Below are 27,833 nucleotides of genomic sequence, written 5' to 3'. Positions count from 1 at the left end.
AAAGTAAGAAGTGGCAATATACGCTAAACTGATTATAACAACCCCAACATTAACCTCAAAATTCAATATGTCTTATCATTTGCAATAGAAGCAGTTTTTGAAAAAAAAAAACTTGTAACAGACGGATACATCTACAACAGCACCAGTGAAATAAACAAAAAGATAATTTCTTCAAAAAAATTGATTTGCAAATACTTTTTCCTACTATAAGTTAAATACCAAACTCTTCTTTAATTTCCCAGAACTTCAAGGAAACCATAGGTTAAAAAGAATAAACATAACCCCTCAGTTGTCTGTACCATCTCTTGATTTATACCTGTCCCTGTGCAAACCATCAGTGACTTGTAATTATATTATCACTAACCCTACAATTACTGGCATGAATGTACTCTCCGCGTGTGTGTTAGAAGTTCGATAGTAAGATGACAGGATCCAAAAATAAGTTGTTTTAGCAATGCATCACAGAACCTGGAAATCTCTTATAACAAAAAGCCACTCTTATGTCATTTCCTCGTATCCGTGATGATTGCATTCACAATCACACTTCTTAAATTTTTACAATCAAAATCTGATCCTCATCATCTTCAGAAGAGGCGCAGCAAAATTTGTTTATGGGATAAAAAATCAGTGTTACAACTAGTGTTAAGAGGGCAGAACAACTATTGAAGGATAATGAAAACAAGTAAAAACTCCCATTCCATAATCTGCTACAGACTGGAAGACTTCTACATCTCAGCGCGATCCCAGTTAATTGCTTTTTCGTCAAAGTCATCTCCTTGAGTAAGTCTACTGCGTCCCAGCTTACTCATCATTGCCAGACCTGAAAAGTGTAAAAAGCCCAGAGGCATAAATATAACGTATATTTGATCAACAAATCATTACAAGATGACAAATGTATACTAACAGCACTGCATCCTTAAAGAGGGTGATCCTTAGTGGCAGATCCAGGATTTAAATTAATGGGTTCAACCTTGCACTGAACTCATTGTACTCTGTTAAAAATTATGGGTTCAAATTTAACATTTGTTGAGATTTTAATAGGCTTTAGATATATATATATACACACACACTCCATGTCGAAAGTTCTGGGTTCCAGATGAACCCATAGCCAAAAACGCTACATCTGCCTCTGCCCACCTTACACCAGCCCTGACAAACACTCCTTGATATGTCCATATTAAGAACCAAACAAATGGAGACCAAGTAGAGGCCTCAAAGAACAAAGGCATACTCACCCAGAATAACAATGTAGGCAGTGACCCGGATACTCTATGCCTAAACCAAGGAATGTGGTGGGATATAGTTCGAATCCCTCCACTTTTAACGAAAGGTCTCAGGTTCGAGCACTGGAAATAGAGTAACTCCTGGTAGGGAGCACTTACCCCCTCTAGATTATTCAATTCAATAGATTTCAAATATCGGATGGTGGCAAAGAAAAGTGGGTAAAGTTAAACATATTACATCCTATTTCTTTGTTAAGGCACATAAACCTGTCGGTCTAAATATTTTCTTTATCAGTACGGACTATAGTGGTGACCATCGCAAATAACGGTTCACAAAGAAGAAGACCATGAAAGTAATTGTTTTGCTTTTGACTAGGTTAATTTGCAGCAATCTTTACCTTCAACCATCTTGTACAAAGAAGACCACCATCTGTCTCTGGAAACCTGGTACTGATCCAGGGTCTCTTCGATTTCTGTGTCGTGCTTACCCTCTAATACTCCCTGCAGAGTGATTACGGCATTCTTTGTTTTTTTCAGGATATTATCCTCATCCTCAATTTCTAACTGCACAAGGTCATTTTGGGATGAAGTAAGTGTAACAGCAAGTGCAAACTGTGCTGCAGCAGCCCAACGTGAAGAGGCAAGCCATCTCCTTTGCCCATCTAACTGCTGCTTGTCCCTTGCTATACTGTTGCCCTCTTCCCCTCCGAAGACTAAGCTTCGTAAGTATTGAGCATTTGCAGCTCCTGTACTCTGAACCATCCTAGAAAAAGCACTTCCATCCTTTTGTAACAATACTTCCGGGGTATCATATTCTAGTAGCTGAAAAGAGAGACATAACAGGTAAATTGAATTAACCCACATAAGAAGGAACAAAAATAGAAATGCAATTCCTCTTTTGTATATTTAGTTACCACAAGTGGATCTTTGAATGTGCAATCAGGCAGGACCTGTTATCACAGTGAGTCAAAAGACTAAGATTAGGGGTGAGCACTCTACCTTTCCAGAATCAAGCAGAAGAATTCTGTCACAGTCGATAATAGTGTTCAAACGGTGAGCAATAATGAGCATAGTGCATGACTTAAATTCTTCGCGTATGGTTTTCTGAATAAGAGCATCAGTTCTAACATCAACAGCAGCAGTTGCTTCATCAAGAACAAGAATCTTTGACCGGCGAAGCAAAGCTCGAGCAAGACTTAAAAGCTGTCTTTGTCCAACACTGAAATTTTCTCCGGCTTCCGAGACCTTAATACATCAAAGTAAATATTTTCTTAGCTATAGCTGAAATTTGTTTGACAAGGATACTAGAGATAGAAAAGTCAGAGAATAGAAGTAAGGAAAATTTTTACTTCTTAATTTATACATCAACAAAGGCTTGAGCCTATAAGCTTAGTTAATTCAAATAGTCACATTAAGTTAATTATGCAACAAGCTACTTTGACTAAAAAGAGGTGCATAGGGTTTTCTTTCTAGCAAAAACAGTAACTCTTTGAACCGTGCTTTTCAAGTTGTAATATACTGCGTTTGGATATAGCATAAACAATATAACTTTCAGTGTTTCCTATTTGATAAGTAATAACTCCAGCATCATCCAATAACAGGTATATCTCTGTAGATGTTTTCCAGTAACAGGTATATTCTTTTTTTTTTTTTCTGATGACAAGGGAAGTGCAACCGCTACCCTTGGGTGCGCACAGGGTAAACCCCTCTCCTGTGCAATAGCTCGCAAACCACACAGAAGAGATAACCCGCACTAGGCCAGCGCCGTGCGACTAACTCGACCCAGAAGGCAAATCCCCTGTTGTTGTAGGCAGGGGGTTTTGAACCCGAGACCTTCACTATGGAAGCCCCATGCTCAACCAACTGAGCCACCCTTGCGGGTTCCAGTAACAGGTATATTCCTCCACATCACCATATTAAAAAGCCCAACTAAAAGCTAACTCAACCCCAAAAGCTAGCTCAAGAGGTGAGGATTGTCCAAGTCATATTAAGGAGACAACCGATCCCTTTGAAGACCGATGTGGGATTTCTTCACAGTGATCATACGATTTACAACTGTGCATGAGCTGGCACCATATTCACATGCTAGAGTCCTTGGAAGTGCATTTTAATGGTTATATACTACTTTCATCCCCTTACCTCTACTGAACTTGGCAATAGGCACTCTATATCGTTCGGTAAGAACGCAGCTTCATTTATTGCTTAACTTCATCTACATTTTGAAGATTTCACTTCTCTCTTGAATTACCTCCACCAAATAGCTCTTCCAATAGCCCAGATACTTGCACACTTGGAATCTGGTATCTTTTGGTCCCTCAAAATGTTGATTTCTCTTCTCCTTCCCATTAACTAACTCCCCAAGATGCCCCCTTGGGACCTCCACTTAGAAAGATTAAGTACCCAAAAAGCTGAAGGCTTCCGTATGGTCAATGAAACTAACACCAATTACATATTAATAACGAGAACTCATAGGTTTATTAGCAGTAATTGGGGTATAATGCTCTAGAGAAACATTGAAACTCACATACATCTATTTCTAGATTTCTTGAACAAAGAAAATATGGCAGTAGCTTTTTCACATACTTGAGAATCGTTCATTGCACCAGAAAGTAGGAACAGTCTTTACTGTCAAACATAGAGGATTTGGCCAAGGCAAGAATAGGAAAATACTCTGGAGGTGCATTATATTCAAAGTAGTTTGGTGTCTTCAGAAGGAATGAACTGGTAGTATTTTCAAGACAACTTGCTTTCTGTTGATTACGTGTGGAGACAGTAATATTTCTCTCGTATATGTGCTGTAGAGCCATAGGCTTATCTTGTGATATGCCTTTGACAGATCTACAACATGATTGGAAGGTAGATCTCATCAAATGTAACCTATCATCAATTTTCTTTCTTTTGATGAAATGATATATTTTGCCTCCTGTACCTTTTTTCCCTCATTAATAATCTCTTTTCTCATTTAAGAAATCCAGATAGTAATGATTTTGAGACAGAAAACTGGTTGAACTAAATTAGTTTTCTGCATAGAATGTGAACTATCAATTGTAGCAAACTTATAAATAAGGAAAGCAACAAGAACAAACCTCGGCATCGAGACCCAAAGAGTTCCTCCTGATAACATCCTTTAGGTGCGCCCGCTCTAGAGACTCCCAGAGGTCAGCATCATTGTGCTCATTGAACGGATCAAGGTTAAATCGTACAGTCCCTGACCAAAAAACATTAGGAGTATTGAGATAAACACTTCTTAATGGTAAATTGGTAGGTTGTTTGTTAATTCAGACAAACACCGAAAATGAGGGACATGTTTAATTTGACATAAAATGCAGACCAACTCGGAAGAATTTGATAGTATCATATGTTCCTCTATTTATTTGTTTTAGCATTCACCCATTTGAACTTCTTAAAGATTGTCCCGGAGATCTTTCATTCAATGTTAACAGTCCACAGGGGCCAAGAAAATAATGAGGAAAAAAAAAAAAGGAGAAGAAGAAGCTGCAGGCGATCGTTAAGAAAATAACAGATCCTGCCACCCATGGCCCATCAGAAGTTTCTTCCATTCTTTCCCCCCTACTTATTTCTCCCACGTTTATCTAGCTATTCTGCTGCAGTTATTTTCCTGTCTATCCTGCTTTGGTTACACTTCTTTTTAGCCGGGGAGTCTATCAGAAACAACCTATCTACCCCACAAAGGTAGGGGTAAGGTTTGCGTACATCTTACTCTCCCCAAACTCCACTTGTGGGGCTACACTGGGTATGTTGTTGTTGTTGTTCTTATTTCTCCCACCTCCAGGACCCAGCAGCTCCTTCCCCTCCCATGTCCCAATCATGTTGGTTACATATAAGCGAAGTTTATGCAAGGTACTAAACATTTTTAGCATAGGACTAGGATTGTGCAGCATACACAAATATAGATGACAAATGTTAAAGAAGTTTGATAGGGAGATTCATTTTAGAAAATGATAAACAGTAAATTTATATAGTACCAAAAAGCTTTTTAGGGCTTTCGGTACACTTTACCCCTCATCAAAACAGAAAGATTCCTTTAGAAAATAATCTTATTTTGGCATGATTTTCACACCATACTCACTGCTACAAGAAAAAACATCAGACATAATCTAAGTCCATCACAGCATACAGAGTAATTGTTAAGTCCAGTGCTCAACCCTCATTAACCTCAAAGTTCAAGCTTATCACCTAACAAAAAATATTTGACAATGTCCATGGACTCTGGACAAAGATAGATCTTAAGTCAGATGGGCAACAGACAGAAACACAGTTCACTAACAAGTGCCTCCAGCCCTATAGCAGAATCACATGTGCGTGATTATCTTGGGACAACTTGATTTGAACTATAAAGATAACTGAAATCTATAAAAGCAAACATCCATCCTAAAAAATTGGTGAAAACAAAATCAAATGATACCTGAGAACAAAACTGGTGCTTGCGGTATAATACCAAGAACCTTCCGGAGATCTGTAAGTCCAAACTTTGAAACATCACAATCATCAATTAAGATCCTTCCACTTTCAGGTTCCACAAGTCGGAACAAAGCATTAAACATGCTAGATTTTCCAGCTCCAGTCCTGCCAACTACTCCGACTTTGTCACTCGGAGGAATTGTGAAGGATATACCATGCAGAACAGGAGGAAGTTCAGGCCTGTAACGCAAGACAACATTCTCAAATCGAATGGATCCTGCTGAAGGCCATCCAGGAGGAGGACGGCTGCCCTCAATTATGGCTGGAGCTTCTGATGGTAACTCTATATATGTTCCAACTCGCTCGACAGCATTTAAGCTATTCTCAGCCAAACTTGCAAGTCTCAGTACAGCAGTTAACAGGCTTGTGATATTTAGGGCATAACTGAGAAGCAAACCCATTGTTGAGGCAAAGGCCTGCTGGTTTTCTGCCCTTCCATTCTGCACCACAGCAAATGTTGCAGTAAGCCAGATCATAATACCCCCTACAGTCTCCAGACGGATTGCAAGCCATCGATTTCCACTCATGGTCACAAGTGTAAACCTAATATTATTATCCACTGACTTTCCGTTGATGTTGGCCATTCGATCATAAGCTTTATATGCACGAATAGTTGCAAGACCATTTAGTGCTTCACTAAATTGTGCATAGACAGGAGATCTGGAGATGGAATCCAAGCGCTTCACCTCACGAGCAGTGCTCTGCATGATACAGGTTGTTTTGAGCGAACAATAAGTAGAATTAAAATAGAGAAGGGACAAAAATCAGAGAAAACCCCTAAGGGGAGGCTTAATTGACGTTAATCCACCAAATGCAATCAGCCAGACATGGCACATGGCACATAACATGAGAGGCACATGCCAGGGTGCAATATTTTACAAATAATATGAGCAAGAGAATTAAATAGAATTATGGACAAAGTATGTACGATGCATCCAGAGGAATGACAATAGCTTGTTTTTTTTTCAGAAAGAGGTGTACCACTTGACCTCATGCTTAGGTCTCAATACAATGAGTCCAGGCTCATATCGGACACATTATCTATAAAGCAGTTCAGATTATATCTCAGAAACACGAAATATAAAAACAAGATAAAATAATAGTTTCTCACATACCTGATAATATAAATAAGCTCCGTAGAAAACGACCAGCAATGGCATTATTGCCCATAAAGACATGGTACTCACTATACCAATTAGGACAAATGTTGAGATAAGCTGAAACACCTGGCCCAGGAACATGCTTACAAAGGGTGCAACATTTCTATCTATGTCCCCCAGATCCTTGGCAAACCTATTGATAATCCTTCCAAGTGGGTTTGTGTGAAAGAAGACCATTGGCGCTCTTAAAATAGATTTAAGCATAGCATCATGCAACCTCCTGGCAGCATAAAGGCTTGACGTGATCAGCCAAAATGAATTCATCAGAGTTACCATAACCTGACATGAAAAGAATTTAGACAGTATTTAGAAGTTTCCTTTTTCCCCTTCATCAGATAATGAGTGATACTGTCTTATTCAGCATACAAGAATATCAAATATATTGACTCGGTAGAGAGAAAACAGAAACAAACAAAAGCTAAGAGCTAATTATTACATACTTGACCAAGAGACAAAAGTGAATAAATCAGATTGTAAAAGCCAGCGCTATATCTCGTCGAACTGCTTTGATCAGTCCAAAAACTTAACCATGTGCTACTCCCAACACGCAGAGCTTCAATCAAGAAATAGCACATAAATAGAATCAGAACCACCCAAGAACCTCCCAAGGCATTTTTGTACCTGCAACATGAGTTGAAAACAAGCTAAATCAGTACACAAAGGGATGTGCTAATACTAGGCTTGGAAAATGCTTTTGTATAATGCATTTCAGTTCAAGCAATGCTCAAATGCTCTTAGTTTCCCACCATGCGGTAGAAGGTTAACATTCTTCGGAAAGGAAAAGGAGAAAGCTGCATCAGCTAAAGGAAATCCCATCAGATAAACACAAGCAGACACTTAATGTATCAATTTAGACTACAACTTGACCAAGAGCATTCTCTCTCCTTCGGTAAAAAAAGTTATCCACCCTACAGAAAGAGGAGAAAGGAAAAAGTAGAGGTTGCAAACTCGTGCATCTTTATTTAAACTACAACGATTTGATATCAAACATACATTTAAACTGAAGTGTACTAAACTGAGCACATTTTCTCCCCGCAAAAGGAAGCTGGCATCTAAACATTAAAGTACTTGGATATTCTTCAAGATGTTTGTCTCATTAACGCGACAACTAGATTAACTAAATTTTGATCTTGACAAAAAGCAGGCTCAATTAGAAAATTTGAATTTTGGTGATATTGCAGAGCAGATGAATGCTCAAACTTTCACCAATTCCGACGAACTTTATTTACAGGATATTTGAAGGAGAAAATGTAAATTCTTCTATGAAATTCACTCATCTTGAAGAATTAGTTTGATTCTCCTATAAAAATAGTTAAGCAACAAGTGGCGTTTAAGTTAAAGGACGAATTACTGTGGAGAAGATATCCTTGGCTCACGAGATGGCTATGAAGATACATTAAGTCTTCAAACTGGTCAATAGCTTCAATTTTTTTCTTTTCTTCTTTTTGAAACAGGTAACATTTGTATTATAGACCAGTACAGGGGAAGTACTGAAAACCCCTTTACAAGAGAAAAAGGAGAGAGAAAAAAAATTTAAACAAGAGTCACTTAAGCATAGCTGCAATCCTAAAATGAATCAAGAACATCTAGGATTGTCTCTGTAGCTGCAATTTGTAGTCCTCATTCTTGACACATAAAGCAAATTATGCTAGAAAGGCATGAGAGCTCTGTGTCAAGCAGAACTACAACTATTTTATGCAAAACAAACTCAACAGCTTTCAGGTAAACTAGTTTTTAATTGAAAGATTGGATATGGAACTCATAGTTTAGATAATTTATCAATCAAGATATTAAATCTTGGAGATGCTTGCATGTGAAACCTTTTCTACAGGAGTTTCTTAGTATTGAAAGGTGTTTAGCTACCTCATGACATAAACTGAAAACCCTCTCTCTCTCTATCTCTCTCTCTCTCATATACACAAACACACACACACATTAATGTAGAAAATTGAAAAGTTTGTTCAAACTCTCCCAAGAACATAGTACCAGTCTTACCTCATTAGAACATTCCAGCTCACTACACCAGTTTCTCGTTCCTCTTGCTTAATAAGAACAGATTTTCCTTCTTTCTTATCTTTTCCGACTTCTTTAGATACCCCATTGGCCTCACCATTAACAACAGGTTCTGAAGATTTTTTTGTGTCATCATTTTCCTTTTCTTCTGTATACTCTTCCATTTTTCCCGCATTTTCCATCAATTTCTGAAACAGTACCCCATTATTTGAGAGATATTCAAAGGTTCCTTCCTCTTTCACCATACCATCATGCACCAGTATGATTTTGTCTACTTGTGAAAGGAAGTGTAGCTGGTTTGTGACTAAAACTCTGGTTTTTCCTTTCAGTTCTCCCTTGATGCACCTTTCAAACACCTGGGCGTCATACATTAAGATGAGTGTTCATACAAAAGACCTTCAGTTGCCACAAAATTATGCAAGTCAGAACATTTCAGTAACATACTGCACCATGAAAATGTAACAAAACCAAAAAGTGAAAGAAACTTGCTTTGGATCCCTGATGTTTTCATCAAAGTAAAATGGTTACCTGGCGGCCTACATCAGCATCCAAAGCACTTAAAGGGTCGTCAAATATGCAAACATCGGAATTAGAATAAACAGCCCTAGCCATGGAAACTCGCTGCTTCTGCCCTCCACTAATATTGACACCCCGTTCACCAATTTCAGTGAAATCACCACCCTAGACAAGGGCAATTGAAAATTGAGCAACACATTCAAGAAAGATTGTCCTTATCTGAAAGAAAAAAATTAATTAGATAACTTTTGCAGGTATCCTTACCGGAAGCAATTCAACGTCATGTCGCAATGCGGTCACATCGATGGCCCTATCATACCTTACAGCATCAATTACAGAACCAAACAGTATATTTTCACGTACCTGTAGAACGTAATTATGCACTTCAAGTGATCCACGATACCAAATATCTTTAATCAAAAGCAGCTACACTTACGTATGTAACGTTTAAACAGGGTTACTTACTGTTGCATTAAAAATCCATGAAACTTGTGGTACATAAGCAACTGTTCCTCTTATGACAACCATCGAATCAGAAATGGAAGGAACCTCTCCAAGCATTGCAGAGATTAGAGATGTCTTTCCTTCTCCAGTGCCTCCAACAATAGCTACTAAACTACCAGTTGGTATATCCAAATTGATATTTGACAACGTTGGTTTCTCTGCCTGCACATTGCAAGACAACAGTTGAGTGTCCACCTCCTATATGCCTTGAAGATAATTGACAAGCCCACTAATTTCCAAATTTAGCAACTGCATTGAAGATTAAACAGGTACAGTGTATTGAAGAGCTGCCTTCTTGATTAAAAGTGTATCTGGTTTTTTATTTTATTTAATTATTTTTTTAATTTTCAACACAAATAGAAACTTCTCAATTTTTTTATTGATATAGATACAAGTACAAGTGACTTCAGCAGAAATCAAAAAATAACTCAGAAACTCAATGAAATAAGCTGCTCAACAACACTTTTGTAGGTCAGACAGCTGGATATTGCGTTTTAAACCATAAGGTCCACAGCAGTCTATACAAAATAAATCAGCACAATAATGCCTTGGAAGATTATAGAATGTTCTTCAAGCCAAAAGTACAACTTGAGCACTCCCAAGGAATCATGATAGTTATTCCAGAACCAACAAATTACAAGAATAGATTCCTCAGAGCTGCTGCATATATGTATTGTTCCTCGATTCAGGAATACTCTCCACCATAAATCTCTAGTAAATAGGTAGTTTTGGACAGATGGCAGTAAGAGTCATTATTTTGTCTACACGCTACATCAATCAAGTCAGTAGACCTTCTTTGGCCTCTGAGACTGTATGAGGTCAACCATTTAACCATCAATGAATTAAATACCACAGATTTTCTGGAGAACTTTAGCCTATTCAACAAGTGAAGCCAAATGAAAAGCTCTAGGTACAAAAGAGAGACCAGCTAAAAGGATTTATGAATTAATAAACAAGTCGTTTGAAGATCAACCTTATAATGAGATGGTGACAAATGGAATCTAGAAAGAGAACCAACAAAGAAAAGCAAGTTCTTCAGCTTCTCTGTTTTACAGAATCCATAAAAATGAAAATACTCTAAACAGAAATTCCTTTGGGCAGAAGTGGAAATAGGAGCATGACAACCTTCTGAGAAACGATATAGACATAAGAGAAGAACTGAAAGATGAGTATGGTGGATTCAGAGACTGTCCAAGAACCTTGTAGAGTACCATTAGATACCTACACAATCCATCATTTTAGGCCAGAATACTTTTAGGCCTCTTGGTACAACTAATTCATTCCACTAGCCTCATCCTTTTATCAAAATATTATGTAACAAATTGTACATAATCCTCCAGTTAAATAAATCGCATTCCCTATGCCTAACAGAAGTGAGATGAGACTGCACTAAACCCACGCCATCCAAATATCCTGCACCTAACTAATGTGGTACAAGATAGCATCATTCTCTTAGGACACCATGGCTTAATCACAAAGCAACAAACTATTTGCTCTACCATACTCCATTCACATCACTTCCCAAGCATACCGGATCCCTTCCAAGGAGCTAGAGTATCAGGTGCTAGACCACAGATTACTCCCAAATTTATTTGTGACCCAAATAATGACATGAACCAAATTCATTAACAACATATAATGTGGTACCAGGTAGCTGTTTGTGGAAGTAGAAAGTCTAGGTCATAGTGACTGTTAAAAAAGAATTAAATTACCTGGAGAAGAATCTTTCTGGAGAGCAATAACAATTATGCAAGATATAATAGGTTTCCGGAGAAGGATGAGTTTAACATGAAGCTATGAACAGATTCCTTAAAGATTCGAAATGAAACAAGAAAAAGGAAAAGAGGGAAGTGTACCAATTTATGAACCAAAAGTACATCTACTTATACATTGTCTGTTCTTTTTCATCCATCTGGTAAGTATATGTTATGTCCTTACCCACTTCTGTTTATATAACAAACATAGGAGGAGGCTAAAGGCTCCCACATTTATGTTTGCAAGGCTAAGTGTACTTTTTTCTGGAAAAAAGAAGATATCGACCAATGTGCAAACCTTTGATTCCCATGAAAAGCTTCCATTCTTGATTGAAATTGCTGGAAGTCCAGGCTCAAGAGGTGGATTGGGAAGAAGGATTCTCTCTTCAGCTAAGAGAAGCTCTTCTAGACGTTTTAACGATACGTTTGCATTAACAACCTGCAACAGCAAAACATATGTGCACCTATGTAAATCAAACAAACAGAAAAATGAAGGATGATCTTATAGATTTTGTTCTTTCTTACTCATGTAAAAAAAAAAAAAAAAAAAAAAAAAGGAGGAAAAGGAAAAAAAGGATGCTAGTTTCTCAATCTCAAAATGCATGGAATGCTTCACTTTAATTGTAAAATTTAAAAAAATTAATGAAGTGGCTTATAACTTTTTCCTTTTTGAGGTACGAAGTGCAAACTAGATATTATCCACCACAACTGTTGAGTAAAAGGGACAAAAAAAACTGACATTGTTATAATCAAGAAATTTCACAGAATAGAAAAGTCATAGAAAAATGTAAAAGTGGCATATTTAACAAGCCAACTTTTGGATGATAAGGAAGAATAAAAAAGACACATCAACGCCAACTATATTCAGTAATTAAAAAAGTTATTATTGGCCATTCTGGCGAGTTCTCAAAAGGACATATTTGTGGCATCTCGGGGATGCTGATGTGATTAAACTTTATTCACTTTCATTGGAGAAATAAATTACTTCAAAAAGTAATTTTCTCATATGGTGACCAAATTAACAACATTGATTTAATCAGAAATGAAGTAATAATTCAAACAGAACATGCCCCAAGATTCTGCTTAGAATGTGACAATATTGAAATGCTTCATTCAATGTTGCACACCAATCCACATGTCCAGATGCATGTCACATCTCTGCCGATGAAATAGACATAAGGAAATTGTGGCAGTTATACAAAAATGAACAAGTCTCTGGCATCTAACCATTATTCACCTCACCACATCACTTTAGTATCTGATAATGCCATCAGTCTTAGCTATGACCTTCAATTCAGATGGTTAGAAATGACAAATAATTTTGTTTTATTTTCCTCTTTTTCTTTATTTTTCATGGGGAGGGGTGGTTTTAGGTGAGACATTTGATTGTCAAATAGAAAATGAAACAATACTTAAGCATGACTATTGAAGCACCCAGGAATTAGTCTTTGTTCTCAAACAGGCTAGAATAAATGCTACAACAGCAATCTTCAAAGACAGATATCAGCAAATCGAGGGTTCTTCAACAATTGAAAGGGCAATAAAGCTATTTAATATCAGCATATCGTGAAAAGACATTGGACAAACCTGTGTTATTATATTTGGAAGCATGAAGAGTGGAAAACGCAACACCGCGAATAAGGATAGAGATGTAAATGCCCTTGCTGGTGTTAGATCTCCTCCGAGTAGGGAGAATACGCCAAATGAGATCACAATCACCACAACAGGAATACTGTTCAAAATGAAGCTATTCAACTGAAATGAATAAAAACAAAGAGGATATCAAAGTCAGATCAAGAGGAAAAAAGTGAAGGAGAAATCAAGAATGGCAAGTAAACTTTCTATTGCAGTATTGGTGTTTTCTTCTGCCCGCATAGACCAGCTGTGCGCCAAGGTGAAGCAAACTGTTTTTTTTTTTTGGTAAAGTAAGGTGAAGCAAACTGTTTTCATTCATTAAGTCTTGCAGATATATATAAATATGTAAATGTATGATCTAATGGTCTTAGGTTAGGGGCATGATGTTACTCGGACTCTCCAAAAATGCTACCCCTGTCGGATCCTCCAAAAATGCACTACTTTTGGAGGATCCGACACCAACCCGGTGGCATTTTTGAAGAGTCCGAGAAACATAATGAGGGGTATACAGTTGATTCAAGCTTTACTCTTGTGGCAATACAACATAGTGCAACTCAGTTTAACCTCCAAGGAAGGCACGATAACATTTCCTTTCTGAAAAAACAATTTATGATTCTGGTTAATTTGAAACTGCAAAGCCAGATGGCTCACAACATACCGCTGCTAGTAATTGTGCTTTCCTATACCAAGTCAGTTCCTCATTCCGAACACCCTGAACCTTGGACTGGAAACTATTCTCCCATGCATAAGATCTGAAAAGTACATATCACTAGAGTTACAAATCATTAAACTGGGTAGTATATTTAGGGATTCCAAACATGCTTTGCAAATGAACTATACTTGACTGTGTCCATTGCAGCCAATATTTCATTCATGAGACCAATTCTCTTGTCTGTTCGCTGTAATCCTTCTTTCGTCAGTCTCTGCATCTTGCTTATTACAAATGTCTGCACCCAAATATATTTTCATTAAGACAATAGCAAGATAACTAATCTCAAAAAAAAAAAAAACTAAAAAAAGGAAAATAGCAAGAGAATGCTGTGATATGGGAATAGAAGACATCAAGAATAGTTGTGCATACTCTAGGCACACAGAAAAAGTGAAACAAGTAGAAAAAGAAAATGATGTCAACGCAACCGTACTGAAAAATGGACACAGAATTTACAAGAATAAATAGTTTAATACCTAAACTCTATGCAGTCTTCTTTTTAATCAGGCAAATTATGATTTCATTGACAAATGCATCTAGTAGATGCTATATTACAAACTGTTCCACAAACAAAAAAGATGAGCTCCACAACCCTATGCAGTCTATTCTGAACGATATTAGGCAGGTGAATCTTTTATTAGTGAAATTGTGGGTAAGACTTTCCAAAGTCCAGCTAATGGATATAATAGGGTACAAGTTATGCTAATGGACATTCTATGTCTGCACTGGAATTCTTCACTTCAAACATAAAAACCATCAATACCCAACTATCAGCACCTTTGATTCCAATCAATACGGAAAATAGAGCTGTTACTTTACCCATCATTGTCTCTCACTAATTACCCTCAATATCAAGCACTCAAATGCGTCCTCCTTTTACAGCATAGGGTTGCATTAGACCCGTTTTCTGGAGTACATGTGATACTCCAGCCATTATAAGCATCCGTCAGTGCCTTAAAGTAACCACCATTAATTTAAATGATTTTACTTGTGTACTTTTGGAGCACATGCCGTTCCAGTTGCATGGAGCACGTCATTCCAGCCATGCAACGACTATCATAATGACTCATGTTGAGTAAGATTCTCTATTATCTTTACACAACTTGTGTGGGCTGTTGCCCCAGTGTTGCTTGGTCTCTCCAAAAATGTTGCCGCATCAGTGCGGATCCTCTAAAAATTCACTATTTTTGGAGGATTCAACATGCATCTGGCGGCATTTTTGGAGTCTGAGCAACATAGGTTTCCCCTATGACATAATTATATATAATAACCTTAAATTGAATATAACCCATTTTGGATAATCCTATTAGCAGGAGCACAGGCTCCAAAAGAACTGGGGCAATAAAGCATTTGCCTTTAATTGCAGAAACAACTCCCTTTCTTCTTTTTGCTCGAAACTTGAAAGTGCTCTTCCTCAAGTAAGCATTATTATCGAAATTTAGGTATATAATAAAAAAAAGGAAATATCTTCTAGACAAATGTATAAATGTTTTAAGTGAGAAGAGGAAAAGCAAAGCTCCTTACCTGTACTGGAAACATAAGAACCAACATAAGTGCACCAAGAAGTGCTGCAACCCCCAATAGCTGGTAAAGAAGAACCAAAGCAACAATAATCCGAAGAGGAGCTGACCAAATAGTATGAAGTGACTGACATATTTGCTGGAGAAATAAGAAAGGCACCAATGTCAACCCAGCAAAACAATCACAACTAAAACTAACTTTTTAAAAAGGATATGTTATGTATCTTATGGTACAAACATGTTTCACAAATGGGCATATCCAATAGGAAGAACCAATTCCTTAAATCAGCAAAATCTCTTCATCCAGCTAGAAAGTAATGTTATAGAATATTCAACTTGTAGAAGATTGCAGAACTAAATAATATCAGCAGTAATACAACCAACATGCCTGAAGTGCTTCGGAATCTGTTGTCATCAAGTTGGTTATCTTTCCTGATGCAAAACTTTTCCGACTTTCATGGGTTAACCTCAAAGACTTCCGGAAAACAGCTGCAATCTACAAAAGAAATTGGGCTTAAAAGATAATCCTTGCACCGGTTCATCAACGATGATTTATAAAGTTCCTAGAATTAGATGGGCAATAGTTTGATGAGTTCTATATACCAGCAAGGACACAGAAAGATGCTGCTTAACATATACAGAGTCTACAAGAAGCAATGAGTAGCTAAGCTAACTCCACCGAATAACTCAAAAACAAGAAACAAGACAATGCATAAATACAAGTCATGTCAAGACGCCAGTTTGACTCATATCAATAGGCACATGAAAAGAAAGCAGACAGCTGACAAAGTATTTCCAATATTAGGAAATTTTAATGCTTAGTGTAGAAATTGATCTATGGTACCTCCGGTAAACTATCAAATTGGACATAAAAACTTGGTTTTAATAGGTAAAAGAAATTACTTGGTTGCAAAACGTTAAAATATTCCTCCTGTCAATTTTGTGTTAGGTGATTGTGAAATATTCTCTCAAGCAGGATGATTATTGTCATGATAATTAATTAAAATATACAAGGACTATGGCCTAAGCATAATTAAAAGTACAGGAGCCAGTGCTTCCAACGGCTCCTGATAGCGCTATTAAAAATAAGACAAACCTGAGATCCAAGTCTTGAATGTTAAGATAAAACAGAAAGGAAGAAGAATTAGCCTCATAATAAAAAACCAACTATCAATAGAAATTATACTTCATATGTAATGAAGGGGGAGCACAGAAAAGGGGAAAAGAGAAGGATGAAGAGGGTGGGTGATATATTTTGACTGTGTTACATAATCCAACAATACAAGAATTTATGTCACCTCTAGATGTAACCTAGGCCAAACACTAGAAATAAGAGAGGATGATAGAATATAGAAGGAATCTGAATTACCAAAGTAGTCCTCAGGCGAAATCCAACACGCATGACATTCTGAAAATACTGAGCTTCACAGAGAACACCAAACACCTAGAAGAGAATTTGTACTTAAATAGTGTCAGAATCACAGTTACAAGAAACAGCACCAGCCAGAAGGCGAGGGAAGAAGAAAGTTAACTAAAATTAATTTAAAGAAAAACTAATAAGATTCTAGTCACACTCTCAGTAGGTGTCAAATGAATAGGCGAAAAGAATATTAATTTTCAAAAAAGGGAAGAAATGGCAATTTTGATATATGGGCGAAAAGAACATTGTGGGTGGGGGTTCCGCTAAGAAAGGCAGTTTAGATATGTGGCCTCCAGCTATTTGCATACAATTTAGTTCAAGCCAGACCAAAAAGGCCACAAACATATGGCAGCTACATATCAATGTCTGACTATAGGTTCACCAAACACGGGGTACTAGGACCATTAAGCATGCTAGTTTGATTGATGTTTCCACTGCATAAGGTTTTGTTTTTTGAGAGTGAAGTCCAGTGCAAGCAGTCTGAAGACAGTTTCTCAAATAATCAAATACACAGAGACCAGAATAGAGCATAAGTCAGTATCTTGGTGTGTCCACAGGTTGGCATAGAAGTCATACCACTCCAATAAGAATCGCGAATGCATAGACGTAGCCTATCCATGCTGGATCACCTCGTTGCATAGACTGTTGGATGGAGATACAAGGGACAGTGATCAGATGTCAGAAATTTTTAAAAGAAAAAAGAATTAAGACTGAAATCAAATCAGATCATCTCCAAACATTATCATGTCAAGCATGGACATGTTTCTATTGAACGCTACCACTTATATAGGCTGATTTTCATATCATGATCACAATTACCTTTGTTAACCTGATCATGCACGTCAGAGAAATGTAAACAATGAAGAAGAAATATAACCAATTTTGGGAAGATATTAATTCATCTTGGTTGCTGGCACCAAGGATGTGTCAATGCATATCAAGTACAAACTAATTGAATTGTAATTTAAAGAGTACACAATAAGATTTTTCTTATAAGCATATAAAATAAGATTTATACTCAACCATAGCAAAAAAAGAAGGTAACAATGATGATTACCAAAATAAGAATAACCAATTGGTGGTCTCAGGCTTCTAGAGAGTTGCTAATCTGTTCTAAACTTTTCCAATAAGTTCAAAATAAAAACTAATATGGAACCACACCTCACGCAAGCCTGCTGCGCGATCAGAACAAATAAGGATATCCTTATTACATCCCTACTTGCCTCCAATACATGAAGCACCAACTTAAAGAATAAATTGTGCTCCTTGCATATCCTATCATCAAGATTCTGGCCTCTATCCCACTTTTCTTGTCATAATCACAAATTTCGTACTTACTGCTGCATTCCAAAGGCCAATACATGATAATTTTGGTGGAGAGCATTTTAAAAAATTTAAAGGTGCATGTATAAAAGGATTACAGAAAGATGGAACCTAAAACTTGTTAGCAGTTATAAAAACTTCATCACCAATCCACAACTACTCTTGTCATCAAAGCAAATATAAACTAAAATGATATCAGAAGATATAGGTAAACCATCTCTCTCAGGCCACTAGAGGGGTCCAGATAAAAGCCCTTATAAGTATCAAGTTGCAGAATGTTTCATTGCTATTTACCTGTAAGAGTTGGTTTAGAATAAGTGGTCCAATGAACTGAGAAGCATCATTGCCAATCTACATGTTGGAAACAAACAGAAAAAAGTTACAAATATGGTATTTCAAGTAAATACTCACGACGCAAGAAAACAAATGCTACTTCAACATGACTTCAGCAGCCTTATAGTTCTTCCAGTAGATAATACATAAATTTGTAAGACAACACATGCCTACACTTTGGTGCTTACAAAGTCAATTTATTTAAAAACACATCATATTCTACAGATCTTCAGAAAGCTAAAAGTTATGGAAGGTAAAAACGAGAAGGGAAAAAAGAAATGTGTAGGTATAGAACTATGACATGGTTCCAGAAGTGAGCCTCCTGAGTCCAAAGATCAATCTTGTCCACTTCTTTAAACTTGTAAATAAAATTACAGTTCAAGCAGACAAGCATAAAGCTTTTACGTGATGCATGCTGATTATTATTCTCAGACTAAATTCGAGAAGTTTAAATAACCAGAAAAAATGTAACAGGAGAAATCCACTACCTTCCAGAAGCCTCCCCACCAAAACCTGTTAAAAAATGGCAAAATGTTTAGTAACATAAAATATCAACTGATCGGGAAATATTTATCTTGGTATGCAAAAATAATCAGCAAACCAGAAGCATGAAACATTAGAAAACATCTTTACCTTCCTCCAAGACTACGGTTTAAAGCTCTTAAAAGCCATGGTTTAGGTCTTTGAGACTCCTCCGCCCAACTCTTTTGAAACCTAAATAGTTTATCAGAATGTCAACATATTGGCTTCACCAAATTCACTTTGACTTCTTTTCCCAATATGTTACTCACTTCTTGGGATTTAATTAGATCTTAAATGTTGAAAGAAGAAAGAAGGGAGCACCCTTACGAATTGTTTAGAGTTTCAGTCCGATCCCAAGTATCCAGTTTCCACACATCCTTCTCTGTTAATGGTCTTTTATAACCAAGTTGCATTAGAGGATTCATCCATGAAAAAGTAATTCCTGCATAAGAAAGTGAGTGGAAAATATCAGGTCCCTTGTAGCTGCATGCTGATAGAAAGGGGACAATTGATTACAGATATTCTATTCATTTATACCTGTTTCTCCTAAACAAGTTATTCACAGACACTTTTCTTTCTTAAATAAGTTAAGGTAATTTCATTAATAGGCACATCAAGATGGAACTAACAGTTTTATAAACACTGATTTAGCTGTAAGCTTCAGAAAAGAATCTAACAATTATAAGCAAAGGTATCTTCTCTTCACACCAAAAGTACAATAAAGATAGAACGTAACTCTTCACACTATCGAGAACTGTCGACAGCTTTAGAACCTTGCTACTCTTTCCTTTTGCGAATTTAACCATTAAAGGCAAAGAGGGGACCGACTTTCCATGCTTCCTTACTTCTATCTTCCATCTTCTTCAACCTCCACTTACCAGAGTATCCTCTTATAGTTTCGGTATAGCACGGTACCCATCAGAAGTACAAAAGCAAATACTCTATATCTTCATAATGACTTTATATATAAAGTGCCAGCTCACAACAATCCTCTTCTACTTTAGATTTTTGCGATGGCTGCATTCTAGGCAGCCCATTCCAGAAAGACACCTCCTTTGGCGCCTGTGTTTTCCAGATGGCATTCAATATACATCTTGGCTGACCTCCATTGAAAGGCATAAAAAGATTTGACCGTCAGTCTTCCTCTTGGACCTTTTCCATAGCATACTCTTCTCTCCAATCACGAAGTGTATGACTTCAGATTTTCATGAAGAAGGCTACAAGTCCCTTCTGAAACATAAATTTAGAATCATCCTGGAGGTATTTACTAAAGACCTACTAGCTACCATTGCTAGTGTCCTTTTTTTGTCTTTTGAGGGAGCAGAGCAAACAAAAAATGAACCAAACCAAATGATTATTCTAGAATGGCTATTCTTCACAATTGCTCCCTGTGATGTAGCACAACCTTGGCAATTAGGATATCAAGACGCAATACCTATCATGCAATCAATAACAGAAGCACGGTCAAACCTTTAAGGGATGAACATCCAAATCACAGAGATCGAACCAATTGCAAATACAGTTACCATCCCCCTTCACGTCACTGAATTTGAGAAGATTAACTTCCCTTACATTGTCCCCCCTTCCACAAACCCATCCAACACAAGCTTGTAGCTTCATTCAGCAACACACAAATTAAAGCCAACCTTTGATTTTTATACCTATATGGACATATTTTATGTTTAACTATCTAACAAGAATTAAAACCAACCTTTGAACCTGTGCAGCATTGAAATATTTAAGCCAAATTAAAATATTAAAGTGTTTTCCACCATCTCTGAGTAAACCATGGTACCATCATGTAAACCAACTTCTATTACCGGGAAGGACATACTAAGAAAAGTTCCCAATATAAGTGGAACTTTGATGCCCTAGAAACCAACTTTGGACAAAAGTAATACTTCAACTTTGATGGACAAAGCTTGTTGGCACCACAGGCATGGATTTGACACACCAGCTTACCCTTATGCAAGAACTGTTATGTAAAGTTCTCTCCTCAACCAAGCTGGGATTCTAGAAGTTCTAGAATACTCCAATTTACTTTGCTTATCCTTTTAAGTGTCTCCTTCCTCCAACTTGTTCACCCTCCCTTTGTCTATGTCAAGCTTACATCCAAGTCTTCCTATACAACGAAGCTTATGTTATGTCAAACATGAATTGTGACCTCATCCATAAGAAGAAACTTTGACATTTGAGTAAAATGAGACTACCAGTTTGGGAGCTAATAAGATATTTGTAGTCTCTCATACCATCACCAAACACTTACAGGGACTTCATCATATCCCCGTTACAATACATCCATAAACAGATATCACATTACTAGACAAACGTCATGTTACTTAAATGATGATGCATCAATAGTGGTCAAGTACTCAAGTTCCCAGGGTCTGGCCCCCAGTTGGGAAGTAACTGACTCCATGTCAGCCGTAATCTGTACGCATTCATAATAAAACTTATGAAGGACGTCAAAACCAAAACTATTTAAGTGCTTGGGAAATTTATAGTCACATACTGGAAAATATGTTGGCGTGCCTCTCAGGACAAATCTGCTCTGCGTCAGGAAGTTCTTCATATGCAGTGTTGTCAAAAGATTCACTTCGAAGTGGAGAGTAGCCGGGATAAGGATCCATATCAGGAATATAAAACAGCAGCAGCAATCCAAACAATACCTACACAGTAGAAACAATAAGATTGGACTCAGTTTAATTCTTTTCTTAAAACCATGGGATCCAATAATATAATGAGTCAACTGATTCCCTCATAAGAATGCACCCTTAACTTCCAGATTGAAAATTGGCAATCAAATATTGCGTCAATCCCATGCTTTAAGAAATACTAAGCTATCTTACTAATGAAAGGTTGAATTATTCAATTATCTATTTAGCTTCAGGGATAGACACAACGCAATCCAAACATAGAGTGCCTACATGGAATGATGGATTTGTCTCATCTAGTTTGCAAGCTTCATTTGGTTCATCCTTCAACATATTTTGAGCCAGGATTGTGTAAGAGAAATTATATTTTGGGCTTCAATTCAGTGGCATTGTTCCGTGGAGTCTTGGTAGTTTCAAACATACCATTCAAATTGATTGAGAACAATTTTTTACAGTTTGATTGTTTAGAATGACAACAACTGTCAATTTATATCATAGGTCATGGAATGAATCATTCTAAAACAGTCGCATGGTTCCGCAAAATGTTGGCAATGCTAATAAGGGATAACAAGGAAGGCCTATTAGTCAACATTTACCCCATGACATCTAATATTCCCTCCGTTTCAGTTTATGTGTCTTAGTTTGACTAGGCACGAAGTTTAAAAATGTAAAGAAGACTTTTGAATCTTGTGAGATTAAGCGAAACGTGTGTATAGAATACCAAAAATACCCTTTAAATGTTGTGGTCTTAAACATACCATATCATTCTTATAAGGGAGTGTCATTAAGGGTAAAAAGAAAATGTAGGAATAAGAACTTACCAAATATAGAAATGTGGCATTCTTTTTTAAACAAACTAAAAAGAAAAGTAAGACAGATAAATTAAAACAGCAGGAATAGTTGCAATAACAATTTTAAATTTGGCACATTGGACCTAACAATTTGTCTATGCAAGATGTATAGTTTGTGGAATTACACAGTATCATAGCATGAGTAGAATGTCTGTTACTCACTGCTTATAGCCAACTTCATGAAATAAAAAACTTTACTTTAATAGTCTGGGACCTTCCACGTGACACTATAAAGGAGTTTTATTGCCAGTCACATACTTCAGTTCCCTCATCCTCTTGGTCCTTTTTCGATAAACTTGTGTTTTATTTCCCTTTTAAGCAAATTTATCACAAGGAACCAAGAAATTTTTTAATCTGAGGGAAAATCTGTAACTGCTAATGTACTCAGAGATTCCAAATTTTCCTATTTCAGCAGTAATACCAAAACCATTATACAAAAATGAAGTTTATTCACTATACGGATACTAGTTACTTTAACTTCAAGGAAACCAGAAAAGGACTAAACCCTGCCATCTTTAAGAATTCAGGAATATTTCATGAACTATAAACTCTGGAAGTTATAAAAGTTAGATTAAGACACCAATAAGGTAAAGCAACTTTTACTCCACAGATAACCTACAGGGAGTTCCAAACTTCAGTCTAATCATTATGCTTATCACTTGTTTTTATTCTAATGCTTAAGTCCACTCGACTTTGGGTATGCTTTCTAAGGCCGATACTGTCCTATTTAATCAGTCAAGCTTTTATACTTTTTTGGCCTGTATACTGGGACAAGAAGACAGCACATTTACATGATTTTACACCATCAACCAAAGATTATCAAGTAACATCTCTTGATAATCACATAATATGAACTCTAGAGCACATGAAAGATGTTAAAGAAACAAACCTGGACAGCAAACTCACTGATGTACAAATACAGTACTGATCTGCACATAAAGATAGACACCTTTAATTAGCAAAGGAAAAAGAAAGATGTGAATGAGATTGTTCCAATCTAGTGTGTATAATCTGTTCATATCAGAATTTATGAGCTTCAGAACTCAAACCTACAAAGAAAATATTGAACCATGATATGCCACCTAACCATCAACCAGAAACTGTAGGCATTCGCCAGTGACATCGCTCGAATTCCCACTATTGTTTTAGCTTGTTTCCAGAACGATCTTATCAGAAGTGGAGCAGCGGCTTATTTTGAGGACTTCTTCTTTTTTACTTTTCCTTTTCCGGCAAGAAATTATTGTTGACAAGCAGGGGAACATCCTTAACTCACAATCATGTTTTTCACTTACTTGTAATTCTTTCCCCTTCTATTTTTCTTTTTTTTTTTTTTGGGTGCGAGGGTTTTCTGTGTGGAGGTTGGGGATAAAATCATAACCCCAAAATGAGAAAAATATACTCATGGGGAATTTACAAGATTTTGCTAAGGATGCAGTTACTCTAGAAAAATTGCACACTCACTAAGAACGAAAGACCGGGGTGTGTGGTGGTTTGGGGGGGGGGGGGGGGGGGGGTGTTTACAATCACAAAATAGGAAGTGGAATAATGACCAAAAGACCATGGTAGTTTCAAGCACGTCACGTAAAACTACTCAAGTGCTTACTGACAATAACACCCATTATGCACTAGTAGCAAGACAACAACATCAAGTATGAGAATAACAAACCACACACATGCAAAATCTTCATCCATTGTATCAGTTCAAGAATTATCTAAGGGGGGAAACAACTTACTCATTATAGTACTCTCTCACAGTCAGGATAAGGTTAAGCATCACCACGCCCCCCACCAAACTGTATATTACTCCAAACCGAACAGACCACCTGGCCTCACGAATATATACCTTTGTCTCGACAATAGTCATCACCAGCATAGAGAACCAAGCAAGAACCTCGATAGTCAAAGAAATTATCTAAAGAATGATAATGTGACCAAAAGTTAGAAGTGGCATAACATTAGTTTTGTTCTGTTAGAATTGAAAAAAATGTTATTACTGGAATACACTATGGTCTCAAGTCGTTCTCTAAGAAACAACTTGCGGTATACAATACATCATCATTTGGTCACCATTAAATGGAACAGGAGAACAAGAAGATAGCATAGTATCAAACATACCAGCACCCTTAGTTTAAAGATAACTGCAGATCAACTTACCTAAATTACAGCTCATGAAAGAAGGAAATGAAACTTATGCAAGAAAGATCAAAAGCAAATATATCTTCCAGAAATTTCAGAAAGTAGCAGCTATTTCATCAAGATACCTCGAACTGATACAGCAAGATTGGATAAGTTAGCACGGTTTTTTTTTTTTTTTTTTTTTTGGTTCACGCTTTTTATTTTTTTATTGATATGGTAAACCCCACTCAATGGCTTTTAAAACTTTGTTTCCATGGTAATGTGAATCCCAAGTCATAGTTGGAGGTGAAGATCCATTTTTGTACTCCAAACTTATATTTCTGTATATGTCCTCTGACATAGAATCTATTTATCTAGATACTGGCATATTGAACTCCTACACTTACATACTTAGTAGGCAGTTCCAGATTATCAGCTTTACAAGCTGCATACTTTAGCAAAGTGCTGAGAAAATGGACCTCGGGCCTAACGCAACCCCAAAGCCTAGCTGATGAGGTTAGGATTTCCCAAGACCATACAAGGAGACAAATAACTCATCCCTCCACCAATGTGGGACACACAAGAACAGGGATGGGTGTGGCTCTAATACCATGTTAAGATAATGGACCCTAGGTCTAACACTCAATCCAAAAGCTAGATCATGAGGTGAGTTTGCCCAAAACCATATAAAGAGACAAAAACACTAAGCACATACTATACAGAAAGAGACCTACCTCGTATGGGGCAAGACCAGGCTGTCCATCTACGTTCAAGGCTGACATTCCCATGACCAATCTAAACAAGGTCTCACCAGCACAATAAGCAGCTAAAAGACCCAGCATGTAGTTATAGTACTTTGACCTCAATTGGAACCTTTGGACTGAGAGATCTTTCGTCATTTTCCATAATCGGTATAAGCACAAGGCCAAAAGGACTAGATGAGAAACAGAGACAACCAGCGTGTTTGTTCCACATGGGGTATAAGCTCCAAAGGCATTTTCCACAGCCTTTGACCACACACCATTTGCCACTGGCTGGCAATACCAATCCAATGGCTTGAAAGCCATTGTTAGCAATACCCTGTGTAACACTCTACAAGTTCAATACTTTCTCGTACCCTGCCTCTCCTTCAAATGAAAATCCTGTACCCCTGCATCACCGCTGTAATTAGCCTGCAGGAATATAAGCTCAGTGTATCATGCACATTTCACCCTTTTCAGAGTCGTGAAAGAATTTGACGATGACAACTGCAGTATTAAATTTCAGCTTTATTTGAAAGAAGCAAGTCAAATCATTAACATGAGGGGGTGTGGAGCTTAGGCACCAGGTACGCTCGCACCCACTGCAGTCGTCTATAATTACACATATGCAGTTGAAAATCTTAAAAGATTATATATTTAAACTAAACATGTACCCTTTGCTACAGAGTTGTAATGGGTACAGCATACTCCGCACCCACCTAGTTAAAATCTTAGATACACCGCTACTCATTAATTATCTCCCTGAATTACATCTTTCAACGGCGATCAACACTACCCAATCCATCCTTATGTTGAGAAATTAATTCATGAATCATATTTATCCATATCTTTTTGTGTTCCACACAAATGGGAACTTCATAACATCAATTTATTTTCAGCATTTAACATCACTTGAAAGATAAAGAAATAAAATAAGCTAATGAAGTCTTGAAAAAAAATGTCAAAGGCAACCACTTCATAACTGCAATCTCAAGGCAACACAAACTTTTAAATATATACCCATAAATCATAATAAAGGTTCGAAAGATCCTTAAATGCAAAAAAAAAAAAACAAATCCTCCCAGTAAGTGTAATTGCCAGCTACTAAGCAATACCAAAAAATTGCTTATAGTACAATTAGTATAATCAAACCAACTGTAAAGTGTAAACTACCTTAAAATATGTATCAAACAAAACGTTACTCATTGAAATGGGAACTTCATAACACTAACATCTATTCCCTCCGTCCCAAAACAAGTGTCGTTTTAGCAACAACAAAAAATTGTCCCAAAATAACAGTCGCTGCTTTAGGAATTCAAGACAAACATTAGTAATTGTTTCCAACTATACCCATATATTAGAGAATTAATTCTTCTTAATAGTGTTCAGTTCTCAAGAAACATATAGTAATAAATAAGGATAACTTAGGTGTGAACAATGGCGGAACTAGAATTTTTACTAAGGAGTGTCATAATATGAAAAAGTAAATATACAAAAAAATTAAGGAGATTCAACACATAGTATATATACATAAAAAAAAATTCTCTTTACGTATCTACACAGTTAGCAAAGAGGTGTCGGTTGACACCCCTTGGATGCATGTGGCTCCGCCACTGGGTGTGAAACGAGCTAAAGCGACACTTATAGAATTTATTTTCAGCATTAAGCAATACTTTTTAAAGGATAAAATTGAAGCTAGATTTGAAGTCTTGGAAGAAAAATGCATTAAGTCAACCGCTTCAAAATATCTATCCAAAACAAAATTCTATATATTATAACAAGTTCAAAAGATCTCTAACTGTGAAAAGCAAATGAGCTTGGTAAGCAATATGTTCAAATATAATTAGCATAATCACAAGAACTACACTAAATATTACCTTAAAATATGAACCAAACAAAAATATACTTTTGAAACCTTCACAGAAAGGAAAAAAAAAAACAGTTTTTGGGAAAAGCTATCTTTCTGAGAAATTATAGAGAGAAAAAGATACCTTTTTGGATGTTATTTTTGCGGAGAGGACGAGACAGTAATGAAAGTGTTTTTTAGATTCTTTTTTTGGTATAGTACTATATAAAAGTTAGATATAATTATTCGGTGTGTTCCAGTTTGATGTCATGATAGAATAATGATTTGTGGATCCAAATGAATTTTGGGGGAAAAAGAATAAAGAGAGAAAGTATCCCAATTCAAGTGTCTTATTTTGATCGGACGGAATTTAAAAATATAATGAGACTTTTAAATCTTTAAAGATATGCATAATATGTTAAAATATTTTTTAAATCTTGTAATTTTAAATTTATTATGTTATGTATGATATTTTAAATTGTCAATTTATTAAATATAAAAAATAACTTTTTG

The 27,833-nt window shown here is 36.6% G+C and overlaps 1 protein-coding gene across 4 annotated transcripts; it reads right to left on the bottom strand.

Annotated features, from left to right (window-relative positions):
* Window positions 1-459: 459 nt before the first annotated feature.
* LOC132609402 (ABC transporter C family member 2-like) lies at window positions 460-27,618 on the bottom strand. 4 transcript variants are annotated; one of them, XM_060323374.1, is made up of 28 exons: window positions 27,466-27,618; window positions 25,469-25,906; window positions 24,353-24,531; window positions 23,509-23,548; window positions 21,627-21,783; window positions 19,442-19,556; window positions 19,226-19,306; window positions 19,081-19,105; window positions 18,554-18,610; window positions 17,513-17,578; window positions 16,886-16,960; window positions 15,905-16,012; window positions 15,521-15,655; window positions 14,128-14,234; window positions 13,946-14,039; window positions 13,240-13,407; window positions 11,951-12,091; window positions 9,860-10,060; window positions 9,659-9,757; window positions 9,407-9,559; window positions 8,861-9,234; window positions 7,306-7,486; window positions 6,821-7,144; window positions 5,650-6,406; window positions 4,310-4,431; window positions 2,223-2,468; window positions 1,622-2,045; window positions 460-820 (listed from the first exon to the last, which is right to left on the bottom strand). In XM_060323374.1, exons 2-28 carry the CDS (start codon window positions 25,799-25,801, stop codon window positions 726-728), a joined length of 4,857 nt encoding a protein of 1,618 aa, XP_060179357.1. In that variant the 5' UTR covers window positions 25,802-25,906; window positions 27,466-27,618; the 3' UTR covers window positions 460-725. The 4 variants fall into 4 exon arrangements, with proteins under 4 accessions (XP_060179357.1, XP_060179358.1, XP_060179360.1 ...); XM_060323375.1 differs by having other exon boundaries at window positions 25,469-25,884; window positions 27,466-27,610; XM_060323377.1 differs by lacking the exon at window positions 27,466-27,618 and adding an exon at window positions 27,352-27,445 and having other exon boundaries at window positions 25,469-25,884.
* Between the last annotated feature and the right edge of the window lie 215 nt (window positions 27,619-27,833).

This window comes from Lycium barbarum, chromosome 9, assembly GCF_019175385.1.
Source record: "Lycium barbarum isolate Lr01 chromosome 9, ASM1917538v2, whole genome shotgun sequence".
Taxonomy (NCBI): domain Eukaryota; kingdom Viridiplantae; phylum Streptophyta; class Magnoliopsida; order Solanales; family Solanaceae; genus Lycium; species Lycium barbarum.
Note: the sequence above shows the minus strand (reverse complement) of the source record. Positions and strands in the feature narration are given on the sequence as shown.

Coding starts and splice junctions, on each gene's coding strand:
- LOC132609402 (XM_060323374.1), bottom strand. CDS start 25,801: ATGGCTTTCAAGCCATTGGATTGGTATTGCCAGCCAGTGGCAAATGGT. Junction 16,013..16,885: donor TTCGCCTGAGGACTACTTTG/GTAATTCAGATT, acceptor TTTCTTTTGTAG/ATTGCAGCTGTTTTCCGGAA. Junction 2,046..2,222: donor TTCTGCTTGATTCTGGAAAG/GTAGAGTGCTCA, acceptor CTCTCTTTTCAG/CTACTAGAATATGATACCCC.